The following is an 18,540-nucleotide window of genomic DNA, read 5'->3' on the forward strand; positions in this document are numbered from 1 at the left end:
ATGGCAGACCATTACGTAGTTGCCGGGCTTGTGTAATGCAGCATTTCATGTGATTTACAAGATATTTACTAGCGGTATGGTTCTGTGGATGACAGTTTTGGATTCTCATGAAATTTTGTACAGACATACATGGTCCTCTGAGGATGAATAATAACTCCGGTGCTCTTGTTTGCAACAACTATTGGATGGATTGTCATTATACTTCCTACAGATATCCATGTCTCCCTCAGGATGAATTGTGATAACTTTAGTGAACTCTTAACTTTCCATCTAGTGCACCAAGAGGTCAAAAATTTAAATTTGTCCTGTACTTTGATGTATGACCTAATACCTACAAACTGATGTTCCCATCAGCCTCGGCTGTACTGCTAAATTAGCAAATATTGGCTTGTTACCACACATTAAACTATTTTGTGATGTAAATTCTCCATCAAAAACCAAGCACTGGCTATTTGGCTCTAGATTAGACATTTCAAAGTAAATGTCTAACTCTCTTGATACAACAGAGTAAAATAGGGGGGTCACAATTAATTTGTTTATAATTCAGTTTCTCCATTGAAAATGTTGCTGCCTTCACATCAGTAGGATACATTTTGAAGTCACAGATACTATGAATGTGATGACTGATGTCCAGCATCTTTTAGCAGAAACTTTGAAGATGAAAATAAGGTCTACTCCCAGTGGTTGGAGCATAACTATTTTTGGATTTTGTGCCATTATGTTTAAGTACAATGGTCATTCTTCAGATTCAAAGTTGAATTTATCTGGGAGACATTTGAATATGATGTTACATTCACTTTTACTGCTGGATTGTTCTTAATGTTACTTTACAATTCATTTTTAAGGTCAGATCAACAATGTGCCATTGTTTAACAAGTTATTCTAACCTTAAACAGGTGTGGTTTTGATTTCAGTTATTATTTGACCAAAACAGAAATTTGTAGTATTGTTACATCACGTCAGTTTTGTATATGATATAGAAAATGTGGTTTTACCGTGGTTTGATATGCAGGCTGGTTTATGCATTTATAAAGTTACAGTTTCAACCTAGCATGATAATAAAAACTTTGATTTTTGCTGGAACTTGAATTCATTGTCAAGTTTGCTCGAGGTCATTTTCAAATTTTCATATCGTCAGAGTAGGTTATGGATCAATAATTGATGTAAACAGATAACTGAGTCTAACTGAGATCAGTATCTGTTTTTTTAAGACGGAGCTGGGAACAAGAAAACATGTATAACACAAGACACACAAGCACAATTCAAATACACATTAATGGATACAATATTGAGAGTTCAAAATCAGAGAATACAGTTACAAGTAACATTTATAGGGTCTTGGCAAAAATGTTTTAAAATTTTCAAATATAGTTTTTTAAATTTCAACATCTTTGTCATTCTTTTTTCAACCAGCATAGTCTTACTCAGTTTTTCTCAGTTAAGACTATCCTACCTTTTGCAATTTATGACAAGTACAATTTATTATTTTAATTTTTCTTCTGTTTTCTTTTTTTGTCTTTTCTGTTTGTTGAGAGCCTAATACAAACACACCGATGTGGCCAGTAAAGCCACAGAAAGGAGAACCAACACATACATTTGTGCTTTGCAAAATTTTATTAATTGCTTTTAACTCGTATATCTACAGTGTTTGCCCTAATAATAATCTAAAGGTTATTCGTTAAATAACAAATAAAGAAAGAGTAATTACATAACATTACAATGACAAAATAGCGGCTTCACTTTGATCCGAATCATTTATGTTAGATAAACATTGCATGTGCTTTCTATACAAAATAGTTTTTATTCAATTTGTCTGTATTTACCAAAAGAAAATAAGTCAGTTATTAGTGAAACTGTATTTATAGTGTTACATAATATTTAAACTGTGTAATATTTCACAATGCTGCCTCTTTTACAGTAAATATACTATAAATATTACATATATATATATATATATATATATATGATGTATACACAGGAGTAAATAGCACCAATTGAGCACATACTAAATTTAGTATTAGTATTTAATTACAACATATTGTCATTTAAATTTTTAGTAGTTAAATTGCAATAGATATTCCTTCCTCTGCTCTGTTGCCATCTGTTGCTCTAACTCAAAGCAGCACACATCCCCCACCTTTGGCTGCCACGTAGTTTGGGTCGAGGTCATTTGGCAGCTTGCCGCCCTCTCCCCAGATATTCAGCTCCCCAAACACACCTGTCTCAATCATCTCCTCCTGCCAGGGGATTGGGACGTTGCCAGAAGCAAAGTCATTGTAGAACTCGTTGTCCTTGTTATCCAGGACCAAACCTTTGATTGTGCTGAAGGCACCCACATCGTCGATATCTTTGGCATAGACCATTCTTGGATCGGGGACAAACGGTGGAGGTAGCATGCCTTCAGATGAAACAGAGACGACATAAACAAATTAGAGTATGAGGAGTACCTGTTATTTTTACATTTTGCCCCCTTTTGTCCCATCCATATCTGGAGTTTCGTAAGGCTTGGAATTCCCTCTTTAGTCCCCACCTGCTTCCAGACGGCCCCAGTTAATCTCTTTGAGGAAGGGCTGATTCTTGAGCTCTGTGCAATCATTATTTTTGAACCCGAGACGTTGCGCTGGGTCTTTTGCCATCAGGCCTTCACAAAAATCCTTGCACTCTTTGCTAAAGTTAGGTGTATATGAAACTGGATCGTTCAGGATTCTGCGAGCTACCTCTTCATTCTCGACCTGAAAAAAGATACAAACATTTTGTATATATGATTTTGCCACAGAGAATTGGCAGTGGACAACAGCCAAGAGAAGAACTGAGGATATTTTTGCCCATAAAAGTCACCTGATTCTGTTCTACATATGTTTGGTACCTTCTCTCCCCGTACTCTAAAGGGCCCTTTAGCAGCAATCATCTCATACAGGGTGACTCCCAGAGTAAAATAGTCCACTGTGTAGTCATACTCCTTCTTCTGGAGCAGCTCTGGAGCCATGAAACCTATATTTATCAATAAAATGATTTCACACACAATAGACTGCTTAGAAAAACATGGTCGACATATTGGTACAGATGATTTTTTTCACAGAAACATTGACCTGGATCATAGCATCTCCTCTGCCCTGGATCAAATCCAGTATTTTAATTATTGGATTCGTTCACTTACCTGGAGTCCCAGCATATCCAGTAGTTTTGTCTTTTCCTGGTGGAAGTTCAACAGCCAGACCCAAATCTGACAGGCGGACGTGTCCTGAGTGACAAGACTTTGATTAGTGGCATTAATAGAATGACTGAATAATGCTTAATAAGGTCTGTCTGACTGGGTTAATTTTCATAAAATATATTTTTTCTGTTTTTAAAATGTTTCCCTCCTTTTCCCCTGAACTGCACTCATGGAATATGAGTGCAAAACAGGTTACCACGGTGATTTACTCTGGTTAGAAGTGAGCCAGCGTCATAGGTCAAGCCGAAGTTGGCTGGTTAACCCACCAATCTTGCTTTGTGATAAGGCCCCAGAGACTGCAGCTGCGTAAAATGATGAGGAGGAAATGGCTCACCTGCATCATCCAGCAGTACGTTCTCTGGTTTCAGGTCCCTGTAGATGATCCTGTGCTGATGAAGGTGCTCCAGCCCACAGATGATCTGAGCTGTATAGAAACATGCTCTCTTCTCATTGAAACCAGGATTTTTTTCATCCACATTATACATATGAAACCTGTGAGAGCGGGGAGGATGTAATTGTGTTATCTGAGGCCTCTGTGGTAGCAAGACAAGTAGAGGAGAGAAGAGAAGCTACTCAGGACTCCTCAAGTTATTCTCTGACTTACAGCATGACCAACCTGAGAGCTTACTCTGTATATTAGCTGTGACGTTTATCTACCCTAGGCTGATTAGTAGAGATGAGAAGGGTAAAATACTATTCCCATGTTGTTAAATACAGAAAGCCGTATGTAACATGTTTGTGTTTTAAAGGCATAGTGTTCAGGTCATTCCATCGATTTCACTGTGTGTAAAGCTGTATTTGGTGTTTAGAGCACCTGAGGTCTCCACCGTTCATGATGGTCATAACGAGGCAGAGGTCTGTCTTGGTCTGGAAAGCGTAAGCCAGTGTCACGATGAAGCGACTGTGTACTTTTGCAAGGATGCGCTTCTCCACAATTGCTCCCTAAACAGAAAAAATCATCGGAAGATGATTAGTCCAACAGAACCAGGAATGTACAATGTCAAAAATAAAAGCCCTTTGCAAACCTACTGTACAGACATGCTGGTATTTCACCTGATAGGAGCTCTTCTGAGTACCCTTATTCTTCTGACTAGTCAAACACAGGTCCTCCCATTAGTGACAGATCTATGGCCCTGATGTAGCCCTTTTTGACATCAGACATTTTGACATGTCAAAGTAGGAAAAGTGCAGCAGCAACATAATTTTATTCATAGCGGTCGTCTTTAACTTAGGTGTTAGGGGTTAAGGTGTGCATTTCTAAGAGCCTGGTGTTTTGAATGCTCACTCTCTGGCGTGGCATACTCAAGGAGTGGCAAACTAAGTGCCATGATGAGCCTCAGTCTGCCGGTTTTCTTTCCAGCCTGTCACCTCAGCAGGTGACGTTAATCAGTTGGAGTTTACGGTCAGTTTGAAAACCTGCATACTGTTGGTTCCCCATGACACATGATAGCCCCTGGTGGTACTTTAAGATGGAAATGAGCATTCATTAATGTTATTAGTTCCATTGGTGCTATAGGAAATAGGTCTATTCATCAGCCTTAACACCTGTTTAGGTGTGCAAGGTCTTACACAGACTGTAGCTTGTTTAATTGAGTGGACGATCTTAAGAACTTCTGGCATGACTTTGTTTTTTCTATAAACACTGTCTTTCTGTGTTTAGTGTATATACTGTTCATCATAATGTATAATGGTATGAAGTAAGACTGACTGTAGTAGGTTACTGCCACTGATCCTTAAGTTTATAATTGTCCCTGTGGCAAGGCCCACATAACTGTACTAGTATTTATACCTCAACAATTACAAGTTCATCATCCACTGATGCTTTTAAAAACAGTGGGCTTCATTTTAGTGAACTGCCTCTGTGTGTGGCCCCAAGCTGCTTTTTGAGGTCTTTAAGAGAGTCACAAGCTTCTTTGCATTGAGCTGTTGTGATAAAAACGAAACCTCTGCGTTCCGTGGGGCATATTCTCTGACAGTCTTTCTTTCTTATTTCCTACTGTGGGTCATTATGAGGTTGCCAGTAGAAGGAGCTCACTTTGTGTTATAACCCTTTTGTTTGACACTATGAATGGCTGTGGGTAGGACATTAGATGCTTCATGAGTGCTTTACCTCGTAGCCTTTGCGTTTTTTCAGCCTCTTTTTCTCCAGCTTCTTGTTGGCATACATTTTGCCTGTTGCCTTAGCCTGGCAAGCAAACACTTCCCCAAAGCCACCTTTACCCAGGACCCTGAAGTCCATGAACCACTCCTCATCAACAGGCTGGCTCTCCAACCATTTGAACTGAACATAACGCAGGAAGTACATGCTGTTCTTGAAGCCACCTATGGCCTTCTTCTCAAGGTGTTTGAGCAGCTGCTTCTCGCTCTCTTTAAACAGGTCACCATGGATGTTCTTGAAGTCTTCCTTAACTTGACTGATGGCCTTCTCCTCCAGGAAGCTGCAAAAATTCTTTGAAGCAGACTCATAGTACTTATTGACTATTTTTTGGGCCTTCTGCGCTCTTTCCTTCTCTTGGCATATGTTGTAGTCTTCCATGTCTTTCCACAGGTCTCCAGCATTTTTATGTGTTGCGTCGCTCTCCAGAAACTGTTGGAACAGACGCTTGCCGATGGGTTGTTTGACACACATGCTGTCAAAGGTTGTGTCTATAGTTGCCTTCATGTGTTCACAATCTCTGATGTGAGGGAGTTTCAGCCTGGCACGCATCTTCTTATCACGCATGGAGACTGCCGCAGCTCCGTCCACGCTGCCACGGGCGGACACATAGGCAGAGTTTGCCACCACTGTCTCCAAACCACCAATGTCCATGGCTGCACCTGTGTCTGTGGCACACACAAAACCGAGAAAAAAGAAAAAATTCTCCAGTTTGCTTCCAGCAGTTGGTTTTACAATGTAACCATCATTTGTTGTGCTAGTTACCGCTTCTAATTTCCTTCTATTTCCATATTATGAGGGCCATAAAGCTTCATCAAGTCCATAACACCAGGACTGGAACTCCTATAATATTCACTGTACAGTCTATGAGTTTTTGTTCTGATGAAAATTCATAATGGGTTTTTAAAGGAACCTCTTCAGTCATTATGGCCAATGAGACTCTTTACCAGAAGATCTGATGATAGCAGTCTTTACATTTTCATCTTTTGGGGATGCATTTTCATTAAATCTGTCATCACATTGTATCCTTAATGTCTTTACTCGGATTTTTCTTTTATTGTCTTTCACAGTTAAAACACATTCAATTACTCTTTGTCCAAAATGCCATAGACTGAAAGAGGCTGATTGATTTTCTTTTCTTGTTATACTTGAATATGGTGTTATTCTCATGTTATTATAGTGTATGTAATCATTCATCAATATTGGGTGCATTCCACGGGTTATTTTGTTTGATCATGTGCTTTGTCAGTCTACTAGTTTCCTTGGGTGTGCCTCATGTACAGAGCCTTTCTCTGTGCACTTACTGGTTGAGAGAGTGATAATGATTGCATAATAACTTTTTCTAGATACTAGATACAAAATATTAAAGGTGAAGAAAGAAGAACGTTGTGATATGCTGCACTCTGCTGTTCAAAAGACAAAAGTTGCTGAAGAGGGCTTTTTATTTCAGAAGCCACAGGCAGAGCATGAAATTAGGCTTGTGTGTACTTGCATGTGTGCACTCTCATGAAAGGTAAAGGATTTGGGTAGCTGAAAGCCCAGGAAGGAGAGCATTGCCTCAAACTGGGGAGCCCAATTTTTTTTTCGCTTCCTCAGCCTGGTTCCCTTCTGTCTTTTCCATTCTGCACATCAACTCCCCGATGTTACAAACTACTAACGGTCGAGTTCCCTTTTTGATCATATACTGTAGACAGAAGAAATGTCGTAATTTATTTGACCTACTGTCTGGGGAATTCTCGTCATCTTTTGTATTAGATTTCTCTTCATATTATTGAGCAATGGTGAAAGAAAAGGGACTTTTAGAAAGAAACTTATGCTTGTTAACCCTGAAGGACTGAAACCAAAATATGGAAGTATAAGAGTGTTAAAAACATAACCACTACATCTCTACTGGAATATCTCAATATGATCTCATAATGCATGTTGGGCCCTTCATGTGCAGATCATGGCATTTATGTTGAAAAATACACCTCCCTGCAACAAAATGGGACAAGAAACATAAAGTGTTTTAAGTCTTTCTGGGTGTGAATTTCATTTGTATAAGCTGCTCTCTCTTGACTTGGTACATCTGGTACCGAAAGTGATACTGTTGGCTGTGTAGGATCTTTCCCGACTCTGCATAATCCAATTAACACTGACTCTTGATACCAGATAGATGCAAATAGAACAAATAGATGATTGACCTCATTGTAAATCAACCTACATTTTTAGAAATGCTCTTAAATGTGTTTAAATAGGTGGAAGTCTCAAACAAAAGTGATGATCTCATCACGTATAAAATGTTTTTGTTGGTCCTTGTGGACTTAAGTGGAGCTTTTACAATATAAAAAGCAAGCCACCTTTATATGATTTGATCTTGATTGAGGGAATATTTAATGTAAGATTTTATAGTAAAAGCAATAAATGATGTCAGCAGGCTCCAAAGTACGTTCTACTTAAAAAGACAGTATTTTTGATACCATTTACAGTATAATAAATAGTGACGTAACAGCACTCACCTTACTTTCTTTGCTGTAGCAGGCAGTCAAATGAGGACTTAAATGCAATAAATTAAATCCAGCTTGGTAATATCCAACATATATTTTCTTCTCTTCTTTGCTCCCTTTTCTTCCATCAGCCAGAACAAATAGGAATCGTCTCTCTCCGCTCAGTCTTTGAAAGGTTGTGTCCAGGGTGTGTTGGAAAGGTTGGGGCTTCAGGTCGAGGTTTACTCTGCACCTGAAATCCTACTTGGTGGTTTATTGGCTGGTGAGGATTACACCCTGACATTACTGGAGGGAGCAACTTGGCAGAAGCTATTAGTGTAACTCAGCAGCAGCAGTGATTACTGATGAGGACTCCTGTTCTAACTAGTTCATTTAACTGTTAAATACAGAATTCATGCTTTTCATTTCAAGGACAGCACATTTCATATAAAGAAGGGCAAAAAATATGAACGTTGACTCTTAATTAATAATATTCTTAATTGATATTTTTCCTATTTTCCTTGTCCAAGCTGCTATGTTTCGAATCATACCGATGAGCAATAACGAAGGCTGAGATACACGGCAAAGTAAAATCACCACAATTTTGACTTTGTTTTTGCCACACAGTCTGTTGACTGACAGTCCAGTTCAGAAGCAGGCTGCACATTGAAAGTGGATTATCTCCCGTAGGTGTCTAAGAGCACAACGCTGCTATCACAAGTGGTAACATGATCTTTGAACTGTTGCACGTCTGTATGAGCTTAAATGTATGAGAAAATACCGTTTACATTCATCGTGGATGTTGCATGTGAATCCAGAACTTTACAAAAGTATTCATACGTGCACGAGCAAAGGAGAAAGAAATTATGTGGGTACATTTCAGGTGAGAGGGTTTAGTGGGTGGTTAAGGAAAGGGAGAAGAGGGATTTAGATTATGTAGCTAAAGAGGAAGGAAACGGTGCCAAACAGCGACCAAACTATACCAGAGCACCTGTTTAAGGTGGTGTTTGTAATGACAAACACAAAGATGCTTGCATTAGCAATTAGCTGCTGGAAATAGGCAATGAAATTATGTGTGGAAAAGAAGGGGAAATTCACAGAAGCCAATATGCAAAGGCTGCTGCACTGCCATGCTGTGGTTTGCACAGGCAGACTAACACATACTGAGTCTCCTAGGAAGTCATTTGCGGTATTTTACAGATCCTTATTTGCAACAGAGTTTCGGTCTGTGTAACACTCAACTCAGAATGATGTACTCTTAATTTTTAGCTTCAAAATGTAACAAAGTTAATCCTACATTCTTACAGGGTAGAAGACATGATTGCGACTGTAATTCTCTTCATCAGTTTAGTGTGTCTGTGCCATATCAACCACAAAAACTTTGTTTTTATTCAAAACACTAAAACTTATCTCAATCACTGGTAAGTGAAATCATCTAAATACATTAAACTGACCACTGATAACATTACTGTAAACAAACATTTACACTACTGTAACAGAAGATCAATACATGGCAACATTCTGACAGTAGTCAATAGGCAAGAAATATAGCATTTCTTTTTCAATTTTTTCCCCATACATTTCAAATGTATGGCAGTGAATGGTGGTGAAGTAATTATGTTGCAATACCAATCATGTTATGACAATCATGTCAAAGTGAGAGGAAAACGTTGACAAACAAATGTTGCACTGATTCATTGTGATCTGTGCACTTAGTAATAAGCACAGAAACGTGTGCTAATATAAGGTGTCTGTATTCTGAGGACTGAACATGTGATTAAGAGTTTTTAATTTTGCACGAACATTCAGCCTCTTGTGTTTAAGTTTAAGAATTTATCAAGTCAGTCTGGCTCGTTGCATTAAGAGTTTTGCACATTCGAGACTCTGTTGTGAGAGATGAGCCAAGGTGATCGTAAAATACTGTAGAACGTATTGATGTGTGCAGATTGTAAAAAGTTAAAAAAGAAAATAATTAAATGGTGTGACGGAGAACTATGGAAAGAAGGTTTTTTTTCAAAGTGGAAACATCATTTCCAAAATCACACCTACCTGAGGCATTTCCAGTCATATAGAGAGAATCCCCTCAAGATTACACTCAGGTGTAGATAAATAAATCTATCAGTGTTCACATTACTTTAAAATGATTCCACATTTAACATGTAAAAGAAATGATCTGCTCCACATGCACACCTGACTGAGTTTCAATTAACTAACAAAGTTCTAAACGTTCCAACATCAGAAACTGTCAGGAAAATTAGGATTTTGGGCCAGACAGGACTATTGTACAATATTCTGTGCATAGAAAGGCACATTTATTTTGAAAGAAAAACAGATTGAGCAAAGGTAAGACAACACCAAACAAACAGGTGGCTCAGCAGAAGAAACCTTTGAACCAAAACATAAAATGTAGTCCTATTCAGGCCTGTTTAAGCCCCTTTTCCTGTCCTGTGCTTTAGGCTGGAGCTGTTCAAAAGACCCTGAGCATAAATCCTATTTAAAGAGGGCAGAGGCGAAACAGATTTTACTCTCTCGTCTAATCCAGCTCAGTGACGAAGAACAAACCCACCCAGACAGGGAGATTAGTCTGTAGCTCAATGATACTGATACCTGCATAGATCTAACTGCTGCCCCTTCATCTGACAAGTCAAAAGCTGAGATCCCAGAAATAGTGTCACTACACCTTAATCACCTGCAAAGAAATCAATATCAAACATCATCCCCTTGTACTTGTACTTCCACCATTGTGCTGCTACAATTTTATCATTCTCAAATGATTTCACTAAATAATGACGTGTTGGTCTTTTACTATGCTTTTAAGGCGAGTGTATAATCTTTTCCTGTTAATTCGGTGTAAAGTAAAAGTCCCATTACGTTCGCAGACACACTGGAGCTGTCAAGTTGTCAGTGATCCTGAGCTGAGCTGTAACTGCTCTTCAGATGATTAAACAGAGATGTGGTTAAAAACAGCACTGGAAGTCACTGTGGTCCCTCAGACAATAATCTCTAATTGATCTGCCCTGCTGACCCAGTATTTACCTAATAGCAATACTGATGAATGTGTGTCAAATAGATATAGATAGATAGAGATAGATTGAAAAACGTGTGAGATTTTGCTTTTATAAATTGACTGTGCGAAAATGAAAGCATGTTATCATTGTTATTATTATTTAATAGTTAATAGTGTTGAAAGAGAAACTCTGCATTACAGCCTTATTGAACAACCTGCCGTCCACTAAAAGAGGATAGAAACCAGTCTCTCCCACTGACGTACCGGTCCCATCCCTGGATCTATAAGAAGAACTGGATATGCTGCGGCAACATGGCCGCCCATTCTTTTATTTTTCAACCAGCCATCCATCGGAACCGCCCTTAACAAATCCAGGGTTAGAGAGCCGTTCTCATTGGCTGAGAACATGAGCCTGTGGTACCGATCTCCAAGATGAGATGTTCAGGGGACGGATAACCTGCGCGGCCAATGCTTTAAAATTATATTAAAAAAAAAACTTAATATCGCCATTATTCTTTCAGTTACCCCATGTGAATGATTATATTTATCTGACGTGCAATTTTGATGTTAAATTCATTCATATATTTCCCTTCGTGAAAAAACTCGCATTCGTCACTCTGTCATAACAGGTTTCTAGCTAAATGAAGTTAGTGTGTTACATTTACGGGGCAAGCCGTGGTTCTTTCTGGCAGGTTTAACAATTTCTTAGAAATTCTTTAGCTATTGGTTACGAGGTGAAAGGGAAATATCGCTATTAGTCGGTGTGCTGTTGGTAATCAAATTCGATGCATTACAGATTAGACAGACAAATAGTCCTGACAACAACCACAATGGAAAACAATACCACTCAAAATTGTTACAAATCAAATATAATAACAAAATTATAAAATATATACATAAGAAGAAATGGACTGACTACAAGCCTGTACTAGTTTCTGCCTTGAATCTATTGAATAAAACATCACAATTTGTGGGGATGAACAGACAACTCACATTTACCAAGTGGTTTGTCGGAATTACGAGTTTACGAGGAGCTCGTGAAATGCTCCCATGTCTGCGCATTGGTATACCTCACTGTGTTGTGTGTGTTGTGTGTGTGTGTGTGTGTGTGTGTGTGTGTGTGTGGGGTTTGTACTGCATGTGGGAGGAGGAAATCCTGCTCAACAGAGAGCCGCTGGTATGAGGGACAGGTTGGACTGGCAGCAGGCTTGAACTCCACATCTGTCCTCCCTCCGGACGGTCGCGATGGATTTCGTGCTGAGCGGAGCGGCGGCCTGCGGAGCGTGTCTGTTCACCAACCCGCTTGAGGTCGTCAAAACGCGAATGCAGCTGCAGGGAGAGCTCCAGAGCCGGGGCACCTACCAGGTTTACTATCGCAACGTGTTCCACGCTTTCTACACCATCGGTAAGGTGGACGGACTGGCCGGCTTACAGAAAGGACTGGCGCCCGGGCTGGTTTATCAGTTTTTTATGAATGGAGTCAGACTCGGCTCGTACGCCATCATTGAGTCCGCCGGTTACATACACACCAATGGAAGAGTCAGCGCGCTCAAAACCACGTTCGCAGGTGCCGTGGCTGGGGTGGTGGGGGCCGTGATGGGCAGCCCCATATACTTGGTCAGTAGCTGGGTTAAGTTTAGGCTGAGCAGGCTTGGCTTCATATTTCTTTGTATTGTTACATGAGCTGTGACATTTCAAGGTGAGCTGTCACATGTAACAGTGGAGAAAAAGTCAACACTGGTTCCCTCTTCTGACAGGTGAAGACTCATCTGCAGAGTCAGTCTACCTCCTCTATTGCGGTTGGACATCAGTATAAACACCAGGTAAGGTAACAGCACAGTCTTGAATATGAGTGGCAGGCATCACCAGTTTCCTCATGGGTTCCTCCTCTTCCTGCCAGGGGATGGTCCACGCTCTGGCAGCCATCTACAGGGAGCATGGCATTCTGGGACTGTGGAGGGGCTCCAGTGCTGCTGTACCGAGGGTCAGCGTGGGGTCAGCCGCTCAGCTCTCCACCTTCTCCGCCTCCAAGGAGCTTGTGATTGACCTGCAGGTCAGAATATGGCTCGCTGAGGTTTGATCCTGACATTCAAGTCGTCTAAATTCAGCGGTGATGATTGGGAACAGGCTGACAGGAGGAATCTTGTTTCCCCAGGATCACACCATGAATGCGTGTCTTTTGCATGACCACACTGTCCAAAAATAAACATCACGGTTTTTATCACTTTATTTATTGCTTAACTGAGGTAGGACTGCTATGGCTCTAATTATATTCAAAGCAAAAATGCCAAAAATGAGCAGGTTTGAGCTTCTAAAACGTTAAGATTTGCTGCTTTTGTCTCATATGATAGTAAACTGAATACCTTTGGGTTTAGGACTGTTGGTCTGATAAAACAAGCAGTCTGGGGAAACTACAAAGGGCATTTTTTTCACTATTTGCAGATATGGTCTAGAGTCTATATTGTCCTAGATTTCCTCAGTTAAACAATTATGTGAGAAAATAATCACTAGATTCATTGATCATAAAATAATCATTAGTTACAGCCCTAAATTCAGAGATGCCGGATTGAGAAGAGATAAATTGGATTCGGTGGCTGTGTACGGATTACAAAAGCAGTCATTGTTGCACTGACAAAGAGCTAGGCATCGCACTCTTTTGGAATAGAAATTCGACACCCTTCAATGGCCTCCCCTGCCTGGCAAAATGAGGCTTACACAACTAGTGCACATGTTCACTGGGAGCAACTGGCAGCTGATCCAGCCCTAGTTCAAAAAATTGAACTTTTATACTAAATGCCAGAACCCCATTTGTTTAATGAACAGTGTTGTATTCATTTGTCCAGCAGAAATGTTCAGAAAAGAATCCCAACAACCGTGTGTACAATTTTCCTGGACTACTTACTTCACTTCCCAGACTTCCTCTTAACTGTTTTAACTGGTTGGTGGGTGAGTGAGGGTGGAGGTGGACTCCGTTCACACCTCCCAGCATCCCAGGCAACACTACCACTGCCTCTCGCATAAGCTGCAATTAAAAGACCCTCAAAGAGGTAAAGGGTGTTGCTGCTGCTGGGTTGTCTGTTCATTGTTTTAATGCTGTATGACTATTCTTACAAAGCGCGACACACATTTCCTCTTCTTTTCAAACTAAAGCTTTCTCTTATATCCTTTTGTGTCGTAAAACAGCAGGTTTGCACAGCAAACAGCTTTGCCTGTAGCTACTGGAGAGCGTGTGTGTGACATAGGCACTGAAAATAGAACCATTCCTCTGTTTCGCTGAATGTGGGAGATGATGACCAGTTAAAATTAGACATGGCGGCACACATGGTGGTACCCTGATGATGACATACTGGTCTAGTATCACTGCACTGGAGCGAAAAGCGTGCTACATCCTGTCAATCCTCACTCGCTGTCCGAGCGTGTGTTCTCCGTCTTCCTTTTTGAGGTTGGTGCCTCATAACATTGTTTTTTTCTTTTTCCCAAGGTTTTCTCAAAGGACAGCTGGTTGGTGGCCCTGAGCGCCGGCATGATCAGCAGCGTGGTGGTGGTTTTGGCTATGACACCTTTTGACGTGGTGAGCACACGGCTCTACAACCAGCCCGTGGACCATCTGGGCAAGGTGAGGAGACAGACCAATATGTTGAACTTACAATTCTGAAGATTTTAATGAAAATAAAACTTGTAGATGTGCAATGCTAAATGGGTGCAGTATTGTTTTAAGGATTGTAATAGATACAGTAGGCAGAAACTGATCACAAAGGGAAGCTCGAACACTCATCGCATCCAGCTAGGACATTGAGTTGACCGGATTGTCATTTTCTCCTCTTTAAGGGGCGGCTTTATAAAGGATTCGCTGACTGCTTTTCCAAGACGCTGAGGAAGGAGAGCTTGACGGGACTCTACAAAGGCTTGGGAGCCTCTTATTTCCGGCTCGGTCCACACACCATTCTGTCTTTGTTCTTCTGGGATGAACTGCGCAAACTGTACCACCAGTTCAGATAGCACCAGGGACAAGGAGACTTGGAAATGGGTAACTCATTAAGCTCTGAGTGCATAGGCTAAATGAGTCTTCCTTTCTTGAATTTACTATTATGAGGTGAAAGTAAAACCAGAAAGGCTCTCCTTTCTTAATGGGAAAGAGAAAGAGCAAAGATAATGTTTTACACTCCAATAAGAAAACACATTATTACGGTCAAAGTCCACTAGAAAGGAAGGTGAAAATGTCAAAACTGCAGTCAAGATCTCTGAACAGTTCTGTCTGACAGATATCATAACTGCTCTTGCTTGGGTTAGTTTTAGTAACATATGTGCTACCCACACAGGAGCTTAGAGAATAACACAATGAACTTCATATACAGTATACCGTATGCCCACCAGGGTATATACACCAAACATCATGGCCTTTTAATAGCTATTAAACCTTTCGGTTACATCATTCCAAAAGGTATAAAACAGTCTGCACTGGGAACAACTTTGTACCTTCTGGACAAAGCATCAGATCTGGCCCACACAGTTTGTGTAAATGAATGGATTGTGCCAACAGCCACAACAGTGGCACATAAACTCTAATATGGAATGATGGGTACAAATTGGCCAGGTGGCAGCTGCTTCGAGCTTTGCTAACATAGGTAATAGTCTAAGCTAGCATATTCAAAGGGAAACATGTTGGCATGGCGATACAGTCTCATCAGACATGCGTATAGAAGTAGCACTGATGAAAATGCGATGGTAACACAAACCTGCAACAGCCTTGTGCTAGCAGGAGGAGACACAGAGTGGCAACAGAAGTAAGAATTCTGTGGATGAGTGATTTCCTGTCAGCAACGTTGCCTTCAAGGTAGCAATTGTGGTTAAAAACAAAGATGACCTGCTGATCACTGAGTTGGAACAAACTCTTGTCATGGAACCAAAATTTGTTCAAACCCACAGAACTTTAATTTAATTTCTAGTACTCCTACTCGGTGTAAACGTGGTATAGTTTAAAAAAATCACTGGAATAAACTGATACAGAATATATATGACAGTATGAAGTATGGTGATTTCGCCATCCTTAAATGGAAAAAAGGGAAAAACTGTTTTTAAAATTGTTAAAAAGCAGCTCCAGGACAAAGATTTCCATTCATGAAGGACAGCATCTATAGCAGTCAATAATCCCTCTGAAGTTCGCTCTTCGGTGTCCACAAAAGAAAGAAAAATCTCTACTGAGGACATAGTTTGGACTTCATGCAAACCAAAATTCCAGTGAAATTACTAGAACAGGCAAATTAACTTTTAATGAATGTTTGCCGTGCACCTTAGGCTGTTGTGATATTCAAAAAAATGAGCTGTTACACTCATTACATATCTAAGGGACTTTTTTAAAAAGAGACTACTCCCATTTAAGTGATTGAAATAGTACAGTTTTCATTAGTCATTGATTAAACCAGAATAAAAATGAATCTTTCGTGCTATAAAGGCAAAAATTAGAATATGTCATGTTAACACGTAGCAAAGTTGCTCTCGGCATCTGCTTGATTAGACTAACTCCACAGATTTTCTGCACATTAATAGTTTGAAACTTTTAAATTGTGCTCCATTATTGCTTATTTCATTCTACAGTTGCCTTCAGTATATGTATTAGTGAATATTGCACATATCCATCATTCTGACCTGAGACCAGCGTACTGACGTGTGTACAAATACTATTCAGGGCATCTTCATTGTCAAAATTATTTATTTATGTTTTTTTTGTAGGGACAGATATATAAACCTACAGTAATAAGTGACTAGACTGTCATACAGCATTTCACTATAGCCTGAGCTAATTGCTTACGCTTGGACTGGCTTTTCTTAAATAAAAAATATAAAGTGCAATGAAAATACAAAATCAAACCCAAAAAATAAATAAATACAGTGAAATTAGATTACGATTAGATTACACAATGTCTCCTCAAACACTGCAATAAAACTGCATTTTACAGCTCGTCATGGATTTTTCCTCAAGTAACCAGAATCACTGAGAGGTTTCACTGTGATACTGAGCACCTTAGGAGACTAGACTAGACTACCTTAGACATTTTTAGGTTTTTTCAAAATTTACGAATGTAATGTTTTCATAACTACAAAAATCTCTTTTCCATAGCTACATAGCGACTGTTTCTTTTATATATTATATTACTATTAATCAAATTAAGACTGTAATACATTTAGAAAACTAAAGTAGTTGAATTTAAGTTAATGTATTTTAAGTTCTCTATACTGCTGGCGTTAGCATATTCATTTGCGTCCAAACTGCTGTTCCTCTTGTCTCTATGATCCTCAGCTGTAATATCCAGTACTTATAGACTGTGTCAGACCTTTATATAGGGTCATCCTGTCCTACAAATATTTCTATTTCTAGTTTTTTTTTTGTTCAGATCACTGTCCAGGGTTGCCAGCTCCTCTCTCAAGATCAAGAAAACTTTCAATTAAGAGTTATTATAAGTTAGGAAACTCATTTTTGTTGGAGGTATATACATTATGGGATACTTGAGCTACTTTGAAAAACTATTTTGATAAATATTTAAGGAACTTTATATGACAACTGTGTTATCAGTCATTAATATTTACAGTTTGTGTATTTTTAAGCATTGACAGACATTGTTAATCTTATGTCAGTGTGTTGTTATGGCCTTTGAAAAGTACTCGAGTTCAATACTGAGGAGTTTTTTGTCAAACACTTAAATGAATCATCATTGACAGTCTTGAAATATGTAGGTATTCCCATAAGGTCAGCCTGAGCATACATCACAGTATAGGTTTACAGCCAAAGTAAAGGCTGTTCCTCTGACTCCAGCTGCTCACTGTCTTTTCGTGTAAAAGTACCAGACCATTTTAATTGTGTGCAGTTACTTATGGTTCTGTCATGCCTGTACAGTTTAAGCCCAGAAGTCAAATTGTATTGGGTGGACACAGCTGGTAACAGTTTGAACTCTGAAATGATACACAACTGCTCTCTAGTGTGTGAGCCAGATTGGATGCTTGCGTTAAAGTGAACGATACTCTGCCAAGTGTCAAGAATTTAATAATACATCATTAGTTATTAACGGTTTCAATAGTTACTGATCATCTTTTAACATGACAGCACAACATGTTTGTCCTGACACGTGTAGTAAATGCACTGGAGCTAGAGGAACACGTCTGTCAACCCAATTTCCGTAACAGAAGAGAGGAGACTAATGCTACATGAGATTATTCTTTGTGTCATGAAGCTGAAGCTGTGTTCTTCATATATAAGGAATATTACTACAGCAGGGGTTGCCATTTTTATACTTCTAAATCACCTTTGTCTTCTCTGTGTAATGACACACATTAATGTGGTTAGTTTTCATATGTCTGTTAGTATATACATTTTTGGTTTTATCTTGCAGGGTAACATTAATCCAAGTTAACTAGGACACTACTGAAATATCAGCTATACTATATATTTCACACTCTGACAAAACAATTATCATGATTAAGGTAGATCAGAGCATAATAGTCTTTCCAAGACCAAATTATTAGACAAAGAAAGTTTTCTGTGAAATAATAGCTCACGCAAGTCTGACCATAGATGATTCCTGTTGAACAAACTTTGTGCCAAACCTCGTGTCATTTGTTTAGTTCACATCAAGCCAGCTGAACAATTTTTGGTGGTTCAGACACCAAAAGATATTAAAAACACCAAACTTTACTGGCTGATGAA

General features: G+C 39.4%; 2 protein-coding genes across 2 annotated transcripts; one reads left to right on the plus strand and one right to left on the minus strand.

Moving 5' to 3' along the window:
* Positions 1-2,114: 2,114 nt before the first annotated feature.
* Positions 2,115-6,023, minus strand: grk1b (G protein-coupled receptor kinase 1 b). The gene is made up of 7 exons (XM_040150712.1): positions 5,325-6,023; positions 4,029-4,156; positions 3,549-3,706; positions 3,158-3,241; positions 2,867-2,991; positions 2,531-2,732; positions 2,115-2,398 (listed from the first exon to the last, which is right to left on the minus strand). The coding sequence occupies exons 1-7, from the start codon at positions 6,021-6,023 to the stop codon at positions 2,115-2,117; spliced, it is 1,680 nt and encodes a 559-aa protein (XP_040006646.1).
* Positions 6,024-12,021: 5,998 nt separating this feature from the next.
* Positions 12,022-14,946, plus strand: slc25a35 (solute carrier family 25 member 35). The gene is made up of 5 exons (XM_040150937.1): positions 12,022-12,458; positions 12,599-12,664; positions 12,742-12,894; positions 14,323-14,457; positions 14,670-14,946. The coding sequence occupies exons 1-5, from the start codon at positions 12,087-12,089 to the stop codon at positions 14,838-14,840; spliced, it is 897 nt and encodes a 298-aa protein (XP_040006871.1). The 5' UTR covers positions 12,022-12,086; the 3' UTR covers positions 14,841-14,946.
* Positions 14,947-18,540: the final 3,594 nt, after the last annotated feature.

This window comes from Xiphias gladius, chromosome 17 (genome assembly GCF_016859285.1).
Source record: "Xiphias gladius isolate SHS-SW01 ecotype Sanya breed wild chromosome 17, ASM1685928v1, whole genome shotgun sequence".
In the NCBI taxonomy this organism is placed as follows: Eukaryota; Metazoa; Chordata; class Actinopteri; order Istiophoriformes; family Xiphiidae; genus Xiphias; species Xiphias gladius.

What these genes read in the sequence shown, in the direction of transcription:
- grk1b (XM_040150712.1), bottom strand. Translation starts at nt 6,023, where the DNA reads ATGGACATTGGTGGTTTGGAGACAGTGGTGGCAAACTCTGCCTATGTG. An exon ending in TGGATATGCTGGGACTCCAG is followed by an intron (nt 2,992 to 3,157) that starts GTAAGTGAACGA and finishes TGATAAATATAG; the next exon opens with GTTTCATGGCTCCAGAGCTG. An exon ending in CTGGGGCCGTCTGGAAGCAG is followed by an intron (nt 2,399 to 2,530) that starts GTGGGGACTAAA and finishes TTTCATCTGAAG; the next exon opens with GCATGCTACCTCCACCGTTT.
- slc25a35 (XM_040150937.1), top strand. Translation starts at nt 12,087, where the DNA reads ATGGATTTCGTGCTGAGCGGAGCGGCGGCCTGCGGAGCGTGTCTGTTC. An exon ending in TGGGCAGCCCCATATACTTG is followed by an intron (nt 12,459 to 12,598) that starts GTCAGTAGCTGG and finishes CTCTTCTGACAG; the next exon opens with GTGAAGACTCATCTGCAGAG. An exon ending in CCGTGGACCATCTGGGCAAG is followed by an intron (nt 14,458 to 14,669) that starts GTGAGGAGACAG and finishes CTCCTCTTTAAG; the next exon opens with GGGCGGCTTTATAAAGGATT.